At 54.9% G+C, this 22,214-nt stretch overlaps 2 protein-coding genes across 4 annotated transcripts in view; both read right to left on the bottom strand.

Annotated features, from left to right (window-relative positions):
- Positions 1-7,694: 7,694 nt before the first annotated feature.
- LOC139826878 (uncharacterized) lies at positions 7,695-13,957 on the bottom strand. 3 transcript variants are annotated; one of them, XM_071803269.1, is made up of 3 exons: positions 13,842-13,957; positions 11,754-12,000; positions 7,695-7,798 (listed from the first exon to the last, which is right to left on the bottom strand). In XM_071803269.1, the coding sequence occupies exons 1-3, from the start codon at positions 13,896-13,898 to the stop codon at positions 7,764-7,766; spliced, it is 339 nt and encodes a 112-aa protein (XP_071659370.1). In that variant the 5' UTR covers positions 13,899-13,957; the 3' UTR covers positions 7,695-7,763. The 3 variants fall into 3 exon arrangements, with proteins under 3 accessions (XP_071659370.1, XP_071659369.1, XP_071659371.1); XM_071803268.1 differs by having other exon boundaries at positions 11,751-12,000; XM_071803270.1 differs by lacking the exon at positions 7,695-7,798 and adding an exon at positions 9,966-10,087.
- A 5,320-nt stretch (positions 13,958-19,277) lies between these two features.
- LOC139826874 (dynein axonemal heavy chain 9-like) overlaps positions 19,278-22,214 on the bottom strand; it is a 41,860-nt gene continuing 38,923 nt past the window's right edge. The window contains exons 22-23 of the mRNA XM_071803266.1: positions 20,327-20,454; positions 19,278-19,852 (exon numbers count right to left, since the gene is read on the bottom strand). Of these exons, the coding sequence (XP_071659367.1) occupies positions 19,679-19,852; positions 20,327-20,454 (302 nt within the window). The 3' untranslated portion in view covers positions 19,278-19,678. The remainder of the gene's footprint in view (positions 19,853-20,326; positions 20,455-22,214) is intronic.

The following is a 22,214-nucleotide window of genomic DNA, read 5'->3' on the forward strand; positions in this document are numbered from 1 at the left end:
CCCACAGTGTCACAATGGGCCCTGGGCACAAGGGGTGGTCCCCATAGTGTCACAATGGGTCTTGGGGACAAGTGGGGTCCCCAGGATGTCACAATAGGTCCTGGGGACAATGTGGGGTCCTGGGATGTCACAATGGGCCCCAGTGACAAAGTCGTCCCCTGAATGTCACAATGGGTCCTGGGTACAATGTGGGGTCCTGGGACGTCACAATGGGCCCTGAGGACAAGGAGGGATCCCCAGGATGTCACAATGGGCCCTGGGGACAATGGGGGGTCCTGGGACGTCACAATGGGCCCCAGTGACAAGGGGGGGTCCCCAGGATGTCACAATGGGCCCTGAGGACAAAGAGGGGTCCCTTGAATGTCACAATGGGCCCTGGGGACAAGGGCGTGCCGAGGATGTCACAATGGGCCCTGGGGACAATGGGGGGTCCTGGAATGTCACAATGGGCACTGGGGACTATGGGGGTCCCCAGGATGTCACAATGGGCCTTGGGGACAATAGGAGGTTCTGGGATGTCACAATGGGCCCTGGGGACAATGGGGGGTGCCCAGGATGTGAAAATGAGTCCTGAGGACATGGGGGGGTCCCCATGGTGTCACAATGGGTCCCCAGTGACAAGGAGGGGTCCCCATGGTGTCACAATAGGCCCTGGGGACAAAAGTGGTTGCCATGCTGCCACAAGGGGCCCTGGGGTCAAAGGCGGTCCCCATGGTGCTAAAATGGGCCCTGGGAGAAGGGGGTGGCCAGGATGTCACAATGGGCCCTGGGGACAATGGGGGGTGCCCAGGATGTCACAATGGACCCTGAGGACATGGGGGGGTCCCCATGGTGTCAGAATGGGTCCCCAGTGACACGGGGGGGTCCCCATGGTGCCACAATGAGCCCTGGGGACAAAGGGAGGTCCCTACAATGTCACAATAGGCCCTGGGGACTAATGAGGTCCCCACGGTGTCACAATGCGCCCTGGAGAAAAAGGGGGGTCCCCAGGATGTTACAATCTGCTCTTGGCACAATGGGGTTCCTGGGATGTCACAATGGGCCCTGGGGACAATGGGGGTCCCCACGGTGCCACGATGGGTCCTGGGGACAAGGGCGTCCCCCTAGATGTCACAATGGGCCCTGGGGACAATGGGGTTGCCCAGGATGTCACAATGGACCCTGGGGACAAAGGGGGGTGGGCAGGATGTCACAATGGGCACTGGGGACAAAGGGGGGGTCCCCATGGTGTCACAATGGGTCCCCAGTGACAAGGAGGCTTCCCCATGGTGTCACAATAGGCCCTGGGGACAAAGTGGGGTCCTAGAATGTCACAATGAGCCCTGGGGACAAAGGGGGGTCCTGGGATGTCACAATGGGCCCTGGGGACAAGAGGGGATTCCTAGGATGTCACAATGGGCCCTGGGGACTAATGTGGTCCCCACGGTGTCACAATATGTCCTGGAGACAAAGAGGGGTCCCCAGGATGTCACAATGGGCCCTTGGGACAATGGGGCTCCTGGGATGTCACAATGGGTCCCCAGTGACAAAGGGGGTCCCCAGGATGTCTCAATGGGCCCTGAGGACAATGGGAGGTCCCCATGGTGTCACAAAGGGTCCCCAGTGACAAGGGAGGTCCCCACGGTGCCACGATGGGTCCTGGGGACAAGGAGGTCCCCAGGATGCCACAATGGGCCCTGGGGACAATGGGGGGTCCTGGGACGTCACAATGGGCCCTGGGGACAAAGAGGCTCCCCAGGATGTCACAATGGGACCTGGGGACAAGGGGGTCCCCAGGACTCACAGTGGGCTCTGGGGACAATGGAGGTTCCCTAGGATGTTCACAATAGGCCCTGAGGACAAGGAGTGGTCCCCATGGTGTCACAATGGGTCCCCAGTGACAAGGGGGGTCCCCAAGTGTCACAATGGGCCCTGGGGACAATGGGGGTCCCGGGACGGAATAATAGGCCCTGGGGACAAAGGGGGGGTCCCACAGTGTCACAATGGGCCCTGGGGACAAAGGGGGTCCCCACGGTGTTACAATGGTCCAGGGGGAAAAAGGGGGATGCCCAGGATGTCACAATGGGCCCTGAGGACAAGGGGGGCTCCCCAGGGTGTCGGAATGGGTCCCCAGTGACAAGGAGGGTCCCCATGGTGTCACGATGGGTCCTGGGGACAAGGGGGTCCCCAGGATGTCACAATGGGCCCTGGGGACAATGTGGGGTCCTGGGACGTCACAATGGGCCCCAGTGACAAAGGGGGTCCCCAGGATGTCACAATGGGCCCTGGGGACAATCTGGGGTCCTGGGACGTCACAATGGGCCCTGGGGACAAGGAGGGATCCCCAGGATATCACAATGGGCCCTGGGGACAATGGGGGGTCCTGGGACGTCACAATGGGCCCTGAGGACAAGAGGAGGTCCCCAGGATGTCACAATGGGCCCTGAGGACAAAGAGGGGTCCCCTGAATGTCACAATGGGCCCTGGGGACAAGGGGGTGCCGAGGATGTCACAATGGGCCCTGGGGACAAGGGGGGGTCCCCAGGATGTCACAATGGGCCCTGGGGACAAAGAGGGGTCTCTAAAGTGTCACAATGGGCCCTGGGGACACAGAGGGGCCCTAGGACGTCACAATCAGCCCTGGGGACAAGGGGGGGGTCCCCTGAAAGTCACAATGAGCCCTGGGAACAGAGGGGGTCCCCAGGACGTCACAATGGGCCCTAGGAACAATGGGGGTCCCTTGAAGGTCACAATGGGCCCTGGGGACAATGGTGGGTCCCCTGAATGTCAAAATGGGCCCTGGGGACAAAGGGGGGTAGCAGGATGTCACAATTGCTACTGGGGACAAAGGGGGCGTCCCCATGGTGTCACAATGGGCCCAAGTGACAAGGAGGGCCCCACGGTGCCACGATGGGTCCTGGGGACAAGGGGGTCCCCCAGATGTCACAATGGGCCCTGGGGACAATGGGGTTGCCCAGGATGTCACAATGGGCCCTGGGGACAATGGGAGTCCCCAAGGTGTCAGAACGAGCCCTGGGGACAAAGTGGAATCCTGGGATGTCACAATGGCCCCCAGTGACAAAGGGGTTCCCCATGGTGCCACAATGGGCCCTGGGCACAAAGGGGGTCCCCAGGATTTCACAATAGCACTGGGGACAAAGGGGGGTCACGGGATGTCACAATGGGCCCTGGGGACAAGGGAGGTCCCCATGGTGTCACAATAAGCCCTGGGGACAAAGTGGGGTCCTGGGATGTCACAATGGGCCCCAGTGACAAAGGGGGTCCCCATGGTGCCACAATGGGCCGTGGGGACAAAAGGGGTCCGCAGGATGTCACAATGGGCCCTGGGGACAAGGGTGGTACCCACGGTGTCACAATGGGCCCTGGGAACAAGGCGGGGTGCCCATAGTGTCACAATGGGTCCTGGGGACAAGTGGGGTCCCCAGGATGTCACAATGGGCCCTGAGGACAATGTGGGGTCCTGGGATGTCACAATGGGCCCCAGTGACAAAGGGGGTGCCCTGAATGTCACAATGGGTCCTGAAGACAATGGGGGGTCCTGGGACGTCACAATGGGCCCTGGGGACAAGGAGGGATCCCCAGGATGTCGCAATGGGCCCTGGGGACAAGGGGGGGTCCTGGGATGTCACAATGGGCCCTGGGGCCAAACAGGGATCCCCAGGATGTCACAATGGGCCCTGGGGACAATGGGGGGTCCTGGGACGTCACAATGGGCCCCAGTGATAAGGGGGCATCCCCAGGATGTCATAATGGGCCCTGGGGACCAGGGGGGTCCTTCGATGTCACAATGGTCCCTGGGGACAAAGGGGGTCCCCTGGATGTCACAATGGGCCCTGGGGACAAAGGGGGGTCCTGGGATGTCTCAATGAGCCCTGCGGACAAGGGTGGTACCCACGGTGTCACAATGGGCCCTGGGAACAAGGGGGGGACCCCATAGTGTCACAATGGGTCCTGGGGACAAGTGGGATCCCCACGATGTCACAATGTGTCCTGGGGACAATGTGGGGTCCTGGGATGTCACAATGGGCCCCAGTGACAAAGGGGCCCCCTGAATGTCACAATGGATCCTGGGGAAAATGGGGGGTCCTGGGACGTCACAATGGGCCCTGGGGACAAAGAGGGGTCTCTAAAGTGTCACAATGGGCCCTGGGGACACAGAGGGGCCCTAGGACGTCACAATCAGCCCTGGGGACAAGGGGGGGGTCCCCTGAAAGTCACAATGAGCCCTGGGAACAGAGGGGGTCCCCAGGACGTCACAATGGGCCCTAGGAACAATGGGGGTCCCTTGAAGGTCACAATGGGCCCTGGGGACAATGGTGGGTCCCCTGAATGTCAAAATGGGCCCTGGGGACAAAGGGGGGTAGCAGGATGTCACAATTGCTACTGGGGACAAAGGGGGCGTCCCCATGGTGTCACAATGGGCCCAAGTGACAAGGAGGGCCCCACGGTGCCACGATGGGTCCTGGGGACAAGGGGGTCCCCCAGATGTCACAATGGGCCCTGGGGACAATGGGGTTGCCCAGGATGTCACAATGGGCCCTGGGGACAATGGGAGTCCCCAAGGTGTCAGAACGAGCCCTGGGGACAAAGTGGAATCCTGGGATGTCACAATGGCCCCCAGTGACAAAGGGGTTCCCCATGGTGCCACAATGGGCCCTGGGCACAAAGGGGGTCCCCAGGATTTCACAATAGCACTGGGGACAAAGGGGGGTCACGGGATGTCACAATGGGCCCTGGGGACAAGGGAGGTCCCCATGGTGTCACAATAAGCCCTGGGGACAAAGTGGGGTCCTGGGATGTCACAATGGGCCCCAGTGACAAAGGGGGTCCCCATGGTGCCACAATGGGCCGTGGGGACAAAAGGGGTCCGCAGGATGTCACAATGGGCCCTGGGGACAAAGGGGGTCCCCTGGATGTCACAATGGGCTCTGGGGACAAGGAGGGATCCCCAGGATGTCACAATGGGCCCTGGGGACAAAGAGGCGTCCCCGGAATGTCACAATGGGCCCTGGGGACAAGGGGGTGCCCTGAATGTCACAATGGGCCCTGGGGACAATGGGGGGTCTTAAGACGTCACAATGGGCCCTGGGGACAAGGAGGGATCCTGGGACGTCACAATGGGCCCCAGTGACAAGGGGGGGTCCCCAGGATGTCACAATGGGCCCTGGGGACAAAGAGAGGTCCCCAGGATGTCAAAATGGGCCCTGGGGACAATGGGGGGTCCTAAGACGTCACAATGAACCCTGGGGACAACGGGGGGTCCTGGGACGTCACAATGGGCCCCAGTGACAAGGGGCGGTCCCCAGGATGTCACAATGGGCCCTGGGGACAAAGAGGAGTCCCCTGAATGTCACAATGGGCCCTGGGGACAATAGGAGGTTCTGGGATGTCACAATGGGCCCTTGGGGTTTAGAAGTCAGGTCTAAGAGTGCAGCGTTTGGGGTGCAGGGGCTTGGGGGGAAATTTAAGGTTGCAGAGTGTGGGGTGCACAGGACTGGGGCACAGGATTTGGGGGTGCGGGGTTTCAGGGTTCAGGATTTGGAGGTGTGGAGTTTTGGGGTGCAGGGGTTGGGAGTGCAGGGTGGTGGGGGTGAGAGATTTGGGTGCAGGATTTGGGGGTGCAGAGTTTTGGGAGGCAAGGATCCGGGTCTGCAGGATTTGGGGGTTCAGTGTTTAGGGCAGCACAATCTTGGGGTGCAGGGGTTTGCAGTGAAAGGTTTGGTAGGCAGGATTTGGGGTGCAGGATTCTGGGGTGCTGGGTTTGGGGTACAGGATTTGGTGTTGCAGGGATGGGGTTGAAGGGTTTGGGTTGCCAGGCCTTTGAGGTGCAGGATTTGGAGGTGCAGGGTTTGGGAGGGAATTCTTTGGGGTGCAGGGTTTGGGGGCAGGTTTAGGGGTGGAGGGTATAGGACGGAAAGATTTGGGAATGCAGGGTTTGGGGTGCAGGTTTCGGGGTTCAGGAAGGTAGGGAGGGCAGGATTAGGGGGTGCAAGGTTTCAGTTGTAGGGTTTAGGGGTGCAGAGTTTGGTAGGGCCGAATTTGGGGGTGCAGGATCTGGGGTGCAGGGTTTGGGAAGACAGGATCGGGGGTGGAGGATTTGGGGATGCAGGATTGAGGGGCAGGGTTTTGGTGCAGGGCTTGGGGTCAGGATCTGGGGTGCAGGTTTGGGAAGAGTATTTTGGGGTGCAGGATTTTGGGTGCCGTGTCTGCGGGGCAGGTTTGGGGTGATCACTGCTGATCCGCACACACTCTCTCTCTCTGTCCCCATTGTCCCCAATGCCCCCTTACCTGTCTCACCTCCCTCTCCAGCTCCGCTCCCACCCCCCCAATCCCCCTCAGCGGGGCCAGCCCGGGGTGCAGCTCCTGCAACGGCTCCTCCTCTGCATTCATTAACAATTAACACCCTCAGCAGCGCTAATTAACACCCCCCCCACCCCCCCGTATCCCCGCTGCCCCCTAATTACCCCCAAATTCGCGCTAATCACCCCTAATTCCCCCTCATTACTCACCCAGCAGCCCCTCGATGTCCGGAGCCGCCATCTTGCCCCGCCGGGAGGGCCACAAACCACCTCAAAATTGACCCAAAATAGCGCTTTTTCAACCCAAAACCCTCCCGCTGAGGCTCCCCGAGCTGTGTCCCCAAAGCCCCCGCTGTTGTCACCTCGGGAAAAGCGCGAAAAAAGCGGCCCCGGGGGTCCCCGCGCTTCGTTTCGCGCTCTGAGGGAAAGCGCGGGAAAACGAGCGGAGACGGAAAGAGCCGAGCGGAGCCGAATGGGCCCGAGCGGAGCCGAACGGCGCCCGAGCGGAGCCGAATGGGCCCGAGCGGAGCCGAATGGGCCCGAGCGGAGCCGAACGGCGCCCGAGCGGAGCCAAACGGCGCCGGAGTCCCGGCCGGGGCCGAACGCACCCGAAGGGACCCGAAGTCTTCCCGAAGGGGTCCGAGTGGAGCCGAACGCACCCGAAGGGACCCGAACCCACCCGAGTGGACCCGAACCCACCCGAAGGGACCCGAACCCACCCGAGTGGACCGGAACCCACCCGAGTGGACCCGAACCCACCCGAAGGAGCCCGAACCCACCCGAGTGGACCCGCACCCACCCGAAGGGGCCCGAAGTCTCCCCGAAGGGACCCGAACCCACCCGAAAGTGCCCCAAAAGGCGCCAAACTCCCAAATCCCCCCCTTTTTACCCCAAAACCCGTGTTCCGCTCCCCCCCCGGCCCCTCCTCTTCCTCCCCCCCCAACTTTCTCCCGCTTTTCCCGCCTCACGATCGTTTCCCGCCGCGGCGGCGGCTGCGAGCGAGGCCACGCCCCCTTCCTCAGGCGGCGGCCAATGGGAAGAGTGGGGGGGTGCGTGGCCACGCCCACTGTGCGTGGCGTGCGCGGAGGCGGCTCCGAGAGGAGCCGAAGATACACGAAGGGAGCCGAAGGGACCCGAGGGGACCCGAACGCACCCGAAGGGACCCGAACGCACCCGAAGGGACCCGAACGCACCCGAAGGGACCCGAGTGGGGCCCGAACGCACCCGAGGGGACCCGAAGGCACCCGAACGCACCCGAAGGGACCCGAGTGGGGCCCGAACGCACCCGAAGGTACCCGAGGGGACCCGAACACACCCGAAGGGACCCGAGTGGGACCCGAACGCACCCGAAGGGACCCGAGGGGACCCGAACACACCCGAACGGACCCGAAGGGACCCGAGTGGGGCCCGAACTCACCCGAAGGGACCCGAGGGGACCCGAACGCACTTAGGGGGCTCCATGAGTCACTTATGGGTCACTATGGGGCACTCCTGGGTCCCTAAGGGGGAAATTATGGGGGTCTATGGGGAGTTCAGGAGGGACCCAGGAGTACCCCAAGGGACCCAGGAGTACCCCAAAGGACCCAGGAGTTCAGGAGGGACCCAGGAGTGCCCCAAAGGACCCAGGAGTGCCCCAAAGGACCCAGGAGTGCCCAAATGTGTTGTGTTTTGTTTTTTCTCTCTTGTTTATGTCCTCTTTTACCTGAAATGGGACAATGGGGGCAATGGGGGGCAATGGGAGTCAATGGGGACAATGGGGATCAATGGGGGGCAATGGGGGCAATGGGGATCAATGGGGGGCAATGGGGATCAATGGGGATCAATGGGGGGCAATGGGGGGCAATGGGGATCAATGAGTCAACGGGGTCAATGGGGGTCAATGGGAGTCAATGGGGTCAATGGGGTCAATGGGTCAATGGGATCAATGGGGGTCAATGGGGTCAATGGGAGTCAATGGGGTCAATGGGTCAATGGGATCAATGGGGGTCAATGGGGTCAATGGGGATCAATGGGTCAATGGGGGTCAGCGGGGTCAATGGGGTCAATGGGATCAATGGGGGTCAATGGGGTCAATGGGGATCAATGGGTCAATGGGGTCAATAGGGGTCAATGGGGTCAATGGGGATCAATGGGTCAATGGGGTCAATGGGAGTCAATGGGGGTCAATGGGGTCAATGGGGATCAATGGGTCAATGTGGGTCAATGGGGCAATGGGGTCAATGGGGTCAATGGGGCAATGGGAGTCAATGGGAGTCAATGGGTCAATGGGAGTCAATGGGGTCAATGGGGGTCAATGGGGTCAATGGGGATCAATGGGTCAATGGGTCAATGGGAGTCAATGGGGTCAATGGGTCAATGGGATCAATGGGGGTCAATGGGGTCAATGGGTGTCAATGGGGGTCAATGGGGTCAATGGGGATCAATGGGGGGCAATGGGGGGCAATGAGTCAACGGGGTCAATGGGAGTCAATGGGTCAATGGGGTCAATGGGATCAATGGGGTCAATGGGAGTCAATGGGGGTCAATGGGGTCAATGGGTCAATGGGGATCAATGGGTCAATGGGGGTCAATGGGAGTCAATGGGGTCAATGGGGTCAATGGGTCAATGGGATCAATGGGGGTCAATGGGGTCAATGGGAGTCAATGGGGTCAATGGGTCAATGGGATCAATGGGGGTCAATGGGGTCAATGGGGATCAATGGGTCAATGGGGGTCAGCGGGGTCAATGGGGTCAATGGGGTCAATGGGGATCAATAGGTCAATGGGAGTCAATGGGGTCAATGGGGGTCAATGGGGTCAATGGGGTCAATGGGGGCAATGAGTCAACGGGGTCAATGGGGGTCAATGGGAGTCAATGGGTCAATGGGGTCAATGGGATCAATTGGGTCAATGGGGGTCAATGGGGTCAATGGGTCAATGGGATCAATGGGTCAATGGGATCAATGGGGGTCAATGGGGGTCAATGGGAGTCAGCGGGGTCAATGGGGTCAATGGGGATCAGTGGGGTCAATGGGATCAATGGGGGTCAATGGGGCAATGGGGTCAATGGGGTCAATGGGTCAATGGGGATCAATGGGTCAATGGGGGTCAATGGGGATCAATGGGGTCAATGGGGCCAATGGGTCAATGGGAGTCAATGGGGTCAATGGGTCAATGGGATCAATGGGATCAATGGGGGTCAATGGGGGTCAATGGGGCAATGGGGGTCAATGGGGCAATGGGGTCAATGGGGCAATGGGAGTCAATGGGGTCAATGGGTCAATGGGGATCAATGGGTCAATGGGAGTCAATGGGGTCAATGGGGGTCAATGGGGTCAATGGGGTCAATGGGGTCAATGGGGATCAATGGGAGTCAATAGGGTCAATGGGTCAATGGGTCAATGGGGGTCAATGGGGGTCAATGGGGATCAATGGGGCAATGGGGCAATGGGGCAATGGGAGTCAATGGGGTCAATGGGGATCAATGGGTCAATGGGGATCAATGGGGTCAATGGGGGTCAATGGGGTCAATGGGGATCAATGGGGTCAATGAGGATCAATGGGTCAATGGGGTCAATGGGGTCAATGGGGGGCAATGGGGGGCAATGGGGTCAATGGGGATCAATGGGTCAATGGGGTCAATGGGGTCAATGGGGATCAATGGGGATCAATGGGGATCAATGGGGTCAATGGGGGTCAATGGGGGTCAATGGGGGTCAATGGGTCCCAGGGTCACATTCCCGCTGTCCCTGTCCCCGCTGTCCCAGGTTGTCCCAGGGCTCAGTGCTCACTCCTCATTGGTTCCTGGCCTTTTGCATTCATTAATATTTGGTTAATTATTCATTAAGGTTTTCTTGCCATAGTTGAGCCCAGCAGGAACCCCCGGGGTCCTAAAACCCTCCCTCTCTATGGGTCCCTATGGAGCTCTATGGGTCCCTGTGGGTCTCTATGGGTCCCTATGGAGCTCTATGGGTCCCTATGGGGTTCCATGGGGCTCTGTGGTTTCCTATGGGCCTCTATGGGTCCCTATGGGTCTTAATGGGTCTCTATGGGGCTCCTTGGGTGTCTGTGGGTCCCTATGGGGCTCTTTGGGGCTCTATGGGTCCCTATGGGGCTCCTTGATGCTCTATGGGTCTCTATGGAACCCCCAGGGTCCTAAAACCCTCCCTCTCTATGGGCCCCTATGGGTCTCTATGGGTCCCTATGGAGCTCTATGGGGTTCCATGGGGCTCTGTGGCTCCCTATGGGTCTCTATGGGTCCCTATGGGTCTCTATGGGGTTCCATGGGGCTCTGTGGCTCCCTATGGGCCTCTATGGGTCCCTATGGGGTCCTATGGAGCTCTATGGGTCTCTATGGGTCCCTATGGGTCTCTACAGGCTCTACGGTCCCTATGGGTCTCTAGGATCGCTATGGGGTTCCTTGGGTCCCTATGGGTCTCTGTGGGTCCCAATGGGGCTCTGTGGGTCCCTATGGAACCCCCGGGGTCCTAAAACCCTCCCTCTCTATGGGTCCCTGTGGGTCTCTATGGGTCCCTATGGAGCTCTATGGGTCCCTATGGGGTTCCATGGGGCTCTGTGGTTTCCTATGGGCCTCTATGGGGCTCTATGGGTCCCTATGGGTGTCTATGGGTCCTTATGGGGCTCCTTGATGCTCTATGGGTCTCTATGGAACCCCCAGGGTCCTAAAACCCTCCCTCTCTATGGGTCCCTTTGGGTCTCTATGGGTCCCTATGGGTCTCTATGGGTCCCTATGGGTCTCTACAGGCTCTACGGTCCGTATGGGTCTCTATGGGGTTCCATGGGGCTCTGTGGCTCCCTATGGGCCTCTATGGTCTCTATGGGTCCCTATGGGGTCCTATGGAGGTGGGTGCTTTTTTCCAACCAAAGTGATTAATGAGTTTTTAGGGTTTATCCCAAATGATGGGAACCCCCGGCTCCTTCCTTCCCTCCTTCCCTCCTTCCCTCCTTCCCTCCTTCCCTCCTTCCTTCCTTCCTTCCTTCCCTCCTTCCTTCCTTCCCTCCTTCCTTCCCTCCCTCCTTCCTTCCTTCCCTCCTTCCTTCCTTCCCTCCCTCCTTCCTTCCCTCCCTCCTTCCTTCCTTCCTTCCCTCCTTCCTTCCCACCTTCCTTCCCACCTTCCTTCCCTCCTTCCTTCCTTCCCTCCTTCCTTCCTTCCCTCCTTCCCTCCTTCCTTCCCTCCCTCCTTCCCTCCTTCCTTCCCTCCTTCCCTCCTTCCCTCCCTCCTTCCTTCCTTCCCTCCTTCCCTCCTTCCTTCCCTCCTTCCTTCCTTCCCTCCTTCCTTCCTTCCCTCCTTCCTTCCCTCCCTCCTTCCTTCCCTCCTTCCTTCCTTCCCTCCTTCCTTCCTTCCCTCCTTCCTTCCTTCCTTCCCTCCTTCCTTCCTTCCTTCCCTCCTTCCTTCCTTCCTTCCCTCCTTCCTTCCTTCCTTCCCTCCTTCCTTCCTTTTTGGAGCTCACCACCTCTTTTGGATGAAGCTGGAGCGGCGCGTGGCTCCAGGCCTTTCATGGAAGCTCCAGCAGCTGCGGATGGGCCTGGGATGCTGGGCAGGAAGATGATGAAGATGATGAAGATGATGAAGATGACAAAGATGACGAAGATGACGAAGATGACGAAGATGACGAAGATGATGAAGATGACGAAGATGATGAAGATGACGAAGATGATGAAGATGACGAGCGCATCCCCACGCGGGAAGACATCAAGAAGCTGATGGAAAGCAAGAAGAAGCAGCAGTCGCTCCAGGAGAGCTTTGGATGGCCCAGACCACCCCTTGTGCTTCGGATGCCCACACCACCCCTTGTGTTTTGGATACCCCAGACCACCCCTTGTGCTTTGGATGCCCACACCACCCCTTGTGTTTTGGATACCCCAGACCACCCCTTGTGTTTTGGATACCCCAGACCACCCCTTTGGGGAAGACCCTCCGTATGCTGAGGTGTTGCGTCTCCTTCCTCTTCATCCTCTAAAAGGTGTTTGGTGAAGAGCAGAGATGGAAGCGGGGGTTCCCATCGTTTGGGATAAACCCTAAGAACTCATTTTGGTTGGAAAAGACCCTCGAGGTCATGGAGGCCAAGCATAACCTACCCCTGGCACTGACCCATATCCCTGAGGACGTTGTTTTGTGACACCATGGGGACCCCGCCTTGTCCTCAGGGCCCATTGTGACATCCTGGACACCCCCCATTGTCCCCAGAGCCCATTGTGACATCCTGGGGACCCCCTTTGTCCCCAGGGCCCATTGGACGTCCCATGACTCCCCCTTGTCCCCAGGGCCCATTGTGACATCCCAGTACCCCCCATTGTCCCCAGAGCCCATTGTGACATCCTAGGGACCCCCTTTGTCCCCAGGGCCCATTTTCGCACCATGGGGACCCCCTTTGTTACTGGGTCCCATTGTGACATTCCAGGACCTTACTTTGTCCCCAGGGCCCATTTTGGCACCATGGGGGATCCCTTTGTCACTGGGGCCCATTCTGACATTCAGGGCACCCCTCTCTGTCCCCAGGGCCCATTGTGACATGCTGGGGACTCCCATTGTCCCCAGGTCCCATTGTGACACCGTGGGGACCCCCTTTGTCCCTGTCGAGGGTTAAGATTCCTAACCCCAGACCATAACGCTAATCCTAATCCTAAACCTAAGCCTAATTCCTAACCCTAAACCCAATCCTAACCCAATCCCTTAACCCTAACCCAATCTCTTAACCCTTATCCCAATCCCTTAACCCTAACCCAAACTCCTAACTCTAAGCCTAAGCCCAACCCAGACGCCTAAGCCCAACCCAGACGCCTAAGCCCAACCCAGACGCCTAAGCCCAACCCAGACGCCTAAGCCCAACCCAGACGCCTAAGCCCAACCCAGACGCCTAAACCCAACCCAGACGCCTAAGCCCAACCCTAACCCAAACTCCTAGCCTTAAGACTAACCCTAAATCCTAACTCAAACTCCTAACCCTAAGTCTAAGCCTAAACCAAACTCCTAAGCTTAAGACTAAGCCTAACCCAAACTCCTAAGCCTAACCCTAACCCAAACTCCAAAACCTAAGCCTAACCCTAACCCAAACTCCTAACCCTATGCCAACCTTAACCATATTCCTACCCTTTCCCCCTAAACCTGAAGTCTTACTGCTTACACAAACACTATTCCCTAACCCCTAACCTTAATCCTTACTCCTAACATTAACCCTAATACTAACCCTTATCACTAACCACATCCCTACCCATAAACCCTAAACCTAATCCTAATCAAACCCTAATAATAACCCTAACCCTACCCCTAACACCTATCCCTTCATCTAAACTTCTAATATTAGTCCAATCACTTACTGTAATCCTAAAGCAAGGCAGGAGATCTCTCACACACACAAAAGGAAACCCACACTAACGTGGGAGCATGGAGCACCAGGGCAAAAAATGATCATCCATGTTTCTCCTAAATCAGAGCCTGCTGGCTACTGCAAGGTCAACTATTGCAAGAAAACGTTCACAAATAATAAACCAAATACTAACAAACGCAAAAGGCCAGTAACCAATGAACACTGAACACTTACCCCTGCGATTCCCCTCAGGCTCAGGAACAGGATTACACCAAGAGGCTTGATCAGCATGGACTGCAGGAACCAAACAGGGAGTCAAACACGGGTGGGAGCTTCCATGGCACGTTGTGATCTCCTGCTTCCTCAGTCACCTGCTGTGATGGGAGAGGGTGAGATAATGACACGAGACACATACAGAGGTGTGTGTTCCCACAGCTAGAAACAGAGCACGGGTGACCTTTTTGCTGAGACCTAGCAGGTTTTCAGGCAAATTGAACATTCATGACTTGTCTGTGTAATACCACCAAGGCACAAAAAGCTTTTGGAAAGCCTCTGAGAGGATCTTGGGTACAATCACACATGAATAACCTATTAAAACACGAGTGTTTATTCGCTCAAGCAGACAGACAGTGACAACTCACCTCTGGGACAGCCCAAGGCTCCTAACCAGGACCCAGCTGAGAAGCTCGATCAACTCTGCCAAGGCCATGTCCTGGAGTCAAGCACAGATCAGAGAGGTTTCCAGGCTCACCGAGCAACACTCCTGCATTCCAGGTAAAAGAGGACATAGACAAGAGAGAAAAAACAAAACACAACACAACATATTTAGGACAACAGTGCCCATATCTTGCAGAAAAATAGCCGTATTTGGGGAAAAAACTGGCAAAACGACAAAATATTCCAAATATTTGGGTGCTAAATTGGTCAATACAGGCAAAACAATCTGAGTATTTGGGCAAAAAGTGGCCCAAAGAGGCAAAAACATCCACACTTGGGTGCAAAGCTGTCGGCAAACATGAAAACATCCCACATTTGGGATCACAGTGCCCATATCAGGGGAAAAAATGGGCAAAAGCACCTGAGTATATCGGGTCAAGAGAGGCAGAAAAAACCAAAGCACCACTAGATTTGAGCAAAACTGGCCAAAAAGGGGTATAACATCCCCAGATTCAGGGTGAAACTGGACCAAAGAGTCGAAGTATGCCCAGATTTGGGTAAAAAAATGGCCAAAAATGGCCCAAACACCCCCAGATTTGGGTATAAGCAAAACTGAAAAACCAAAGAACTCCCAGATATAGGCAGAAACGATCCCAAAGGGCACAAATGTGCCCAGGTTTAGCTCTAAAGTGGCCCAAAGTGCCAAAGCAATCCCAGCTTTGATTTGAAACGGGCCCAAAGGCTCAAAGCGCGCCCTGGGATGGGTCTGTGTGGCACGAGGCTGGGGGGCAGGGAGGGCCCCACAGGGACTCAGTGCTGGTTTCTGCCCTGTGCCAGCACTCCCAGCCCCTGCTTGCCCAGAACCTGCCCCTGAAGCAGCCGCAGCCCCTCTCCCCTCCCTGCGGGTGTCTGCCCCCTGCCCACACCCTGGTGCTGCCTGGCTCGCCCTGCCCGGCCCAGCCCGGCTGCTCTCCCGGCCCCAGCCCCAGCCCTGGCCCCACTGCTGCCCTGCTGAGCTGCTCGGGGCTGGGTGCTGCCCCTGCTCGCCCACCTGCTCCCTGCGCTCGGCTGGAGCAGCCTGGGTGTCCCGGGCTGGCAGGGACACCAGGAGGAGGAACAGGGTGAGGACCATGGCCCCCACGCTCGCCCCATGATGCTGCTGCTGCCAAGACACAGCACAGCACGTCACCGAGGGGCTCTGACCTCACAGTCACATTGGAATCACCACATCTGCACACTGCTGCATGGCCTTGTGCTACACCAGCATGGAAGGAACAGAAGTGGAGAAGGGGGCACCTATTTTGGGAGGCAGCTCTGCCTGTGGGAGTGCACAGGCTCTCACTTCTTGCTTCCCAGAAATCAATCAATCAATCAATCCCAAAAGCTACATATTAATAGTAAATTTAAATAAAAAAAGCCAACTTCAAGGGTCTTTACTTGTAGCTATATTTGTCAGGCAGCTCTCTGGGAAGAAACCAGCTTTTCCTGCTAGTTTGACCACAGCTTCAATGCCTTTAAAGCCACCACTTCTGACCTCTGCTGCTCCAACACAGCCTCACAGCCCAGCAAAATCATAGTGCAGGCAGAAAGCTTCACCATACAGAGATGGAGACAGTCAGGAATACGTTCCTCTCAAAAGCAGACACTGCAAGCCACTCTTCCTCTTGCTTACCAAATTCAGACAGCGTTAGAAAACAACAACAACAAGGAAGCGAGATTCTTCTTTTATGCACCCCATTGTATGGACCATTCAACATCAAGTCCAACCGAAGTCTGAACCTCCGAATGAGAAATGCCATCTTCAAATTTCTAGGAAAATGAAGGGCTTTGAAGTGGCAAGACCATAAAATGTTCATTAAAGCACTGCTATGCAAGTCCGCACCCCTGATCACAGACCACCTGCCCTGGTAGCAAAGGCAGTGATGTTCTCAGCTGACATCTGGAAAGCAGCACAAAGTCTCATGAAATCAGATGGGCTTCATCCCTCTGGGAAGAGCAAGAGGACTATAGCCCATAAGTTGGCAGCACTGATCAAGAGGGCTTTAAACTAGGTTTGAAGGGGGAAGGGATTGAAACTGGGCTCTCCAAAGATCAGCCTAAGGACAAAAAGCCTGAATTAAGAGTGAAATCAGCAGCCCACTTGAAGTGCATGTACACTAATGCACGCAGTATGGGCAACAAACAAGAGGAGCTGGAAGCCATCGTGCAGCAGGAAAGCTATGACATAGTTGCCATCACAGAAACGTGGTGGGATGACTCGTATGACTGGAGTGCTGCTATGGGTGGCTACAGGCTCTTCAGAAAAGACAGGCAGGGCAGGAGAGGTGGAGGGGTGGCTTTATATGTTAGAGAGTCTCTTGACTCTGTTAAACTTGAGGTCAGTAGTGACAAGGTTGAGTGCCTGTGGACCAGAATCAGGGGCAAGTCCGACAAGGCTGATGTCCTTGTGGGTGTCTGTTATAGACCACCCGACCAGGATGATGAAGGAGATGAATTATTCTACAAGCAGCTGGCAGATGTCTCAAAATCGACAGCCCTTGTTCTTGTGGGGGACTTTAACCTGCCAGATATCTGCTGGGAGCTCAATACTGCACAGAAGAGGCAGTCTAGGAATTGCCTAGAGTGTATAGAGGACAATTTCCTTCATCAGCTGGTAAATGAGCCTACCCGGGGTAAGGCCTTGCTAGACCTACTGTTTACAAACAAAGAAGGGCTGGTGGGAGATGTAGTGGTTGGCGACCGCCTGGGGCATAGCGACCACGAAATAATAGAATTTTCAATAGTTAGAGATGCAAGGAGAGCCACCAATAAAACCTCTACACTGGACTTCCGGAGGGCAGATTTTTGCCTATTCAGAAGTCTAGTTCAGAGCATACCCTGGGAAACAATGTTTAAAAACAAGGGGGCCCAGGAGGGTTGGACATACTTCAAGCGGGAGGTTTTGAGGGCACAGGATCAGGCTATACCAGTGCGCCGAAAGGCTAGCCGACAGGGAAGACAACCGGCTTGGCTAAACAGGGAGATTTTGAAGGAAATCAGAAATAAAAAGAGAGTTTACAGACTGTGGAAAAAAGGGCTGGCTACCTATGAAGAATTTAGGAAAATAGCTAGATCGTGCAGGAAAAAAATCAGGGAAACAAAAGTGCAGTTTGAAGTTAATTTGGCCAATTCTGTTAGGGATAATAAAAAGCCCTTCTTTAAATATGTTAATAACAAAAGGAGGGGCAAGGAAAACCTCCATTCTCTACTGGACTTTGAGGGAAATATAGTTAACAAAGATGAGGAGAAAGCTGAGGTACTTAATACCTACTTTGCCTCAATATTTACCAGTCAAACAGATGGCCCTCAGGATAACTGGCCTCTGGAGATGGTTGACAGGAATAGGAAGCCAAATAGTCCCCTTGTATTCCAAGAGGAAATAGTTGGTGGCTTACTGAGCCATCTGGATCCTCATAAGTCTATGGGACCAGACGGGATCCATCCTAGGGTGATGAGGGAGCTAGCAGAAGAGCTCGCCAAGCCGCTCTCCATCATCTTCCAACAGTCTTGGCTCACTGGGGAGATCCCAAATGACTGGAAACTGGCAAATGTTACCCCAATCCACAAAAAGGGCTGCAAAGCTGACCCTGGCAACTACAGGCCTGTCAGCCTGACCTCGGTGCCTGGCAGGGTGATGGAGCAGATCATCCTGAATGCAATCACACAGCACCTCCAGGATGGACCAGGGATCAGACCCAGCCAGCATGGGTTTAGGAGGGGCAGGTCCTGTCTGACCAACCTGATTTCCTTTTATGATCAGGTGACCCACCTAGCGGATGAGGGGAAAGCTGTAGATGTGATCTATCTAGACTTCAGCAAAGCCTTTGACACTGTCTCCCATAATATACTCCTTCAAAAGCTGATAGCCCATGGCTTGGACAAGTGCACTCTCTGCTGGGTTAAGAACTGGCTGGAGGGCCGGGCCCAGAGAGTGCTGGTAAATGGGGCTGCATCTAGCTGGCGGCCAGTCACTAGTGGTGTCCCCCAGGGGTCAGTGTTGGGTCCAGTCCTGTTTAACATCTTTATTGATGATTTAGATGAGGGGATTGAGACCACCATCAGCAAATTTGCTGATGACACCAAGTTGGGGGGCAGTGTTGACCTGCTGGAAGGCAGGAGGGCTCTGCAAAGAGATCTGGATAGACTGGAAAAATGGGCTGATTCCAATGGGATGAAGTTCAACAAGGCCAAGTGCCGGGTCCTGCACTTTGGCCACAACAACCCCCTTCAGCGCTACAGGCTGGGCACAGAGTGGCTGGAGAGCAGCCAGACAGAAAGGGACCTGGGGGTACTGATTGACAGGAAGCTCAACATGAGCCAACAGTGTGCCCAGGTGGCCAAGAAGGCCAATGGTATCCTGGCCTGTATAAAAATAGTGTGGTCAGCAGGACAAGGGAAGTGATCCTTCCCCTGTACTCTGCATTGGTGAGGCCACACCTGGAGTATTGTGTTCAGTTCTGGGCCCCTCAGTTCAGGAAAGATATTGAGGTGCTGGAGCGGGTCCAGAGAAGAGCAACAAGACTGGTGAAGGGACTTGAGCACATGACCTATGGTGAGAGGCTGAGGGAGCTGGGGTTGTTCAGCCTGGAGAGGAGGAGGCTTAGAGGTGACCTCATCACTCTCTATAACTACCTGAAGGGAAGTTATAGTCAGGTGGGAACTGGTCTCTTCTCCCAGGCAGTTAGCAATAGGACAAGGGGACATGGGCTTAAACTCTGCCAGGGGAAGTTTAGGCTGGATATTAGGAAGAAGTTCTTTACGGAAAGAGTGATCAGGCATTGGAATGGCCTGCCTAGGGAGGTGGTGGACTCACCGTCCCTGGAGGTTTTTAAACTGAGATTGGACATGGCTCTTAGTGCCATGATCTAGTAAATGGGCTGAAGTTGGACCAAGGGTTGGACTTGATGATCTCTGAGGTCTTTTCCAACCTAGCCAATTCTGTGATTCTGTGAAACCACGGCGCTTTTCATGACCTTGCCCTAAATTCAGAACATTGTCTTGTCTGAGCAGTTTCATTGCTCTGGGCCCCATTTCCCCATGTGTAAAACTAGGGGACACCTCCATTCCCTTCTCCCATACTTCATGCACTTCTTCAGAAGATCAAGAACTCTTTGAGACAGATACTGTCCTTCTCCTCATAAAGTCCATCCAAAGGGCTTTGCACAACAGGAGCACTCAGCAACGCTGAAGCCATGATCACCCACCAACAGTCAGAGTGCTCTGGGTAAATCTCCAGGATGATGACAGCTCCACATGTGCATTTGGGGTCAGGATCCTCAGTTTGTCTGTCAGAAACCTGCCCTGTCCACCCACGGCCGCTGTGATCTCAGGTTGGGTACTTGCAACAGGAGTCAAGTTGGCCAACAGAAGACTGGTTAATGGCACGAGATCCTCCTGGGTTCACGGCAAATCCCAGTGCGGAGCTCAGGCCAGGACTCACCCGCTCGGGACACGGTTGCTGGGGTGGCTGTGCGCAGGTGGCTGATCTCAAACACCAACCGCATCGTTGGGTTCAGAGGGATTCTCTCATTGCTCGCCAGGGTCAGCACCTGCATTGGGCAGACAGACAGACAGAATGACATCTTCCCCAGGAACAGGAATGAAAAGCATTCAGCACTTTGCACTAAAAAGCTTGGTTGCTGCCAGCACAGTTCCTTGAGGGAATGCAGCTGATTTCCAGCAGGCAGTAGAACTGTCTTCCATGACTCAAAGGAACAGCACTCCCTTCGAGCGGCGGAAAAAGGTGTGGAATTATGACCCCACCCTATTTTTGAAGGGCCTGGAGTTACAATCAGGACATCTGTGATTATCCATGAGCCCAGTTCCAGGAAGGGAAATTACAATGAAACCATGATTTGAGCTATTTCCCCTCATGCACCATTTTCTATATGTGATATTGTTTGGTGTATCTGAAGAAACACAACCGCATTATTCTAGGAGGTGTTATTTCAGCATCTGCATTTTTAGGCTGAACCATGCCATGCAGTCAAAGAATATCTCCTTCTTTAACTTATATTCATTACCTTATTATCATCCATCACAGTATTAAGAGACTCAATCCACATTGGATCAATATCTCCATCTAGTACCATCCACTTGGGACCGTCATGCGTGATGTTGGCCAGCTCTCGCATGATTGATGAAAACAGGCCTGGGAGGGTGACAGGAAGATGGTGATGAACACTGAACTTGACACCTGCTCTAACGGTTTTCTCCAGCAACACAGTAAAAATTACTCTAATTAATGCTTTCCTCTCAAACATGCAAAACTCTATGTGCCTATACGTAAATATTACTATATCACAATACGGTTCTAGTTTGCTTTAAAGTGAAAAAAGGGTTATCAGTTATCACTACTGAAAATGATTGCAGACCTACGCACGAGCTTCATTCCCACCGAGAATCATAAGGGATAAGAAAAACGTAGAGTAGCTACTCAAAGGCAAAAGGCGGCATGAGTTATACAATGCAGAGAAAACCACCTGAATATGCCTAGGAAATCCTTATAAATATTTTTTTGTGGCTCAAAGTATATCAGGGCAATCAAGATGCATTAAACGCTGGGTCATGGCTTTAGTGAGACTGAGGGGAGAACAAGCACAGAATGACATTGAATGACAGAACAAAATGTTGGTAAAATCAAGGAGAGAGAGGATACAGAGTCTCAAGGGGAGTAAATAATGAATGTTAAGAAGACCACGAAGGCTGGGAATAGAGCAGCAGCACTGCAGAGCAAATGAAAACTCCACAAAACTATTGCTCTCCTCTACATGTGAAAATACCTCGGGAGATGCTGGTCTTCATGAAAAAACATCAGGCAAACATTAAAAAAAAGCCTCTCTTCCAGTGAATTGTGACAAGAACTCTTTTTTTTTTCTTTTTTTCTCCAGGACAAGCTATTTCTTTGTGATCCAGATCAGGAACAGCTAGTGGCACCATCTGACTGAAGACAAAGCTTGTGCTCAGCAAATGCAGAACGGCTCACCTGGAACAGGCGTGTGATCCCGAGACTGGGTCAACAAAAATAACGCTTCAGCGCCTCTGCCTCCAGCCAGTTCATTACGTGTTGGACACACGCCTTGGGAACCACTCCGACATTATTAGCATCAGAAACAGTTGCTGTCTCAGGGCATCGGGGCTTCCCTCGGATACACCGCGGCAGCGGGGAGAGGAAAGCGCCTCTGTCCTGACCTTGTGCATCCACAGCACACGGCTCTCTTGGGGTTTAAAAGAAGAGTTTTGTTCTGCAAAGAACACTTTTGGGATTCCCATATGGGACCTTTTACCACCTAACATGTAGGACCTTTTCAACTTCTGATAATGTGACAGGATAAAACTGGGGAGCGGAAAAGCAGGGGCTGATCTGTAAGGGAACAGGTCACCTCTTGCTAGGCTGTGGTGAAGATTGCCTTGCTGGTCTTTGACAACATGAAACAACATTTTCAGGAATGGTTACTGCAGAAAATATCTGCCTTGAAAGCTCAGGGAGGAGTGCCACTATTTCATTTAAACCATCGCAGGCCAGAAACCACTGGACAGTCACCTGTAAAATGTCCCTCCTGCTGTTCGGTGTCACCGCTGCCCTCGATCTGCAGCCACTGCTGCAGCCAGTCTGCACAGTTCAGGCTGTACCCTGCACGTCCCTCTGCCACTTTGATTTAGGCTCCCTAATTACAATTAGAAAGAAATTAACCTGGCATTGGAGCAAAGCAGGGGGTCGGGAAGGGTCCATGGCGGGGCCAGGGGAGGTGGGTGGCAGCTCATCTGCTGCTGTGGATGATTCATGGTAATGTCTTCCCTCACCTCCCCCACACCTCCCAAACCCGCCGCACACGTAAATCGAAGCTGCCTTTATGTATCAGTCACAACCCAACATTTCCACTCCAGATTTTCTGTAATCTTCCAGCAAGT

The sequence above is a fragment of the Patagioenas fasciata genome, unplaced genomic scaffold (genome assembly GCF_037038585.1).
Source record: "Patagioenas fasciata isolate bPatFas1 unplaced genomic scaffold, bPatFas1.hap1 Unplaced_5, whole genome shotgun sequence".
Classification (NCBI taxonomy): domain Eukaryota; kingdom Metazoa; phylum Chordata; class Aves; order Columbiformes; family Columbidae; genus Patagioenas; species Patagioenas fasciata.

Coding starts and splice junctions, on each gene's coding strand:
- LOC139826878 (XM_071803268.1), bottom strand. CDS start 13,898: ATGCTGATCAAGCCTCTTGGTGTAATCCTGTTCCTGAGCCTGAGGGGA. Junction 12,001..13,841: donor GCCTGAGGGGAATCGCAGGG/GTAAGTGTTCAG, acceptor GCTTTCCATCAG/CTTCTTGATGTCTTCCCGCG. Junction 7,799..11,750: donor AGCTTCATCCAAAAGAGGTG/GTGAGCTCCAAA, acceptor TTTCCCCCTTAG/GGACCCAGGAGTGCCCCATA.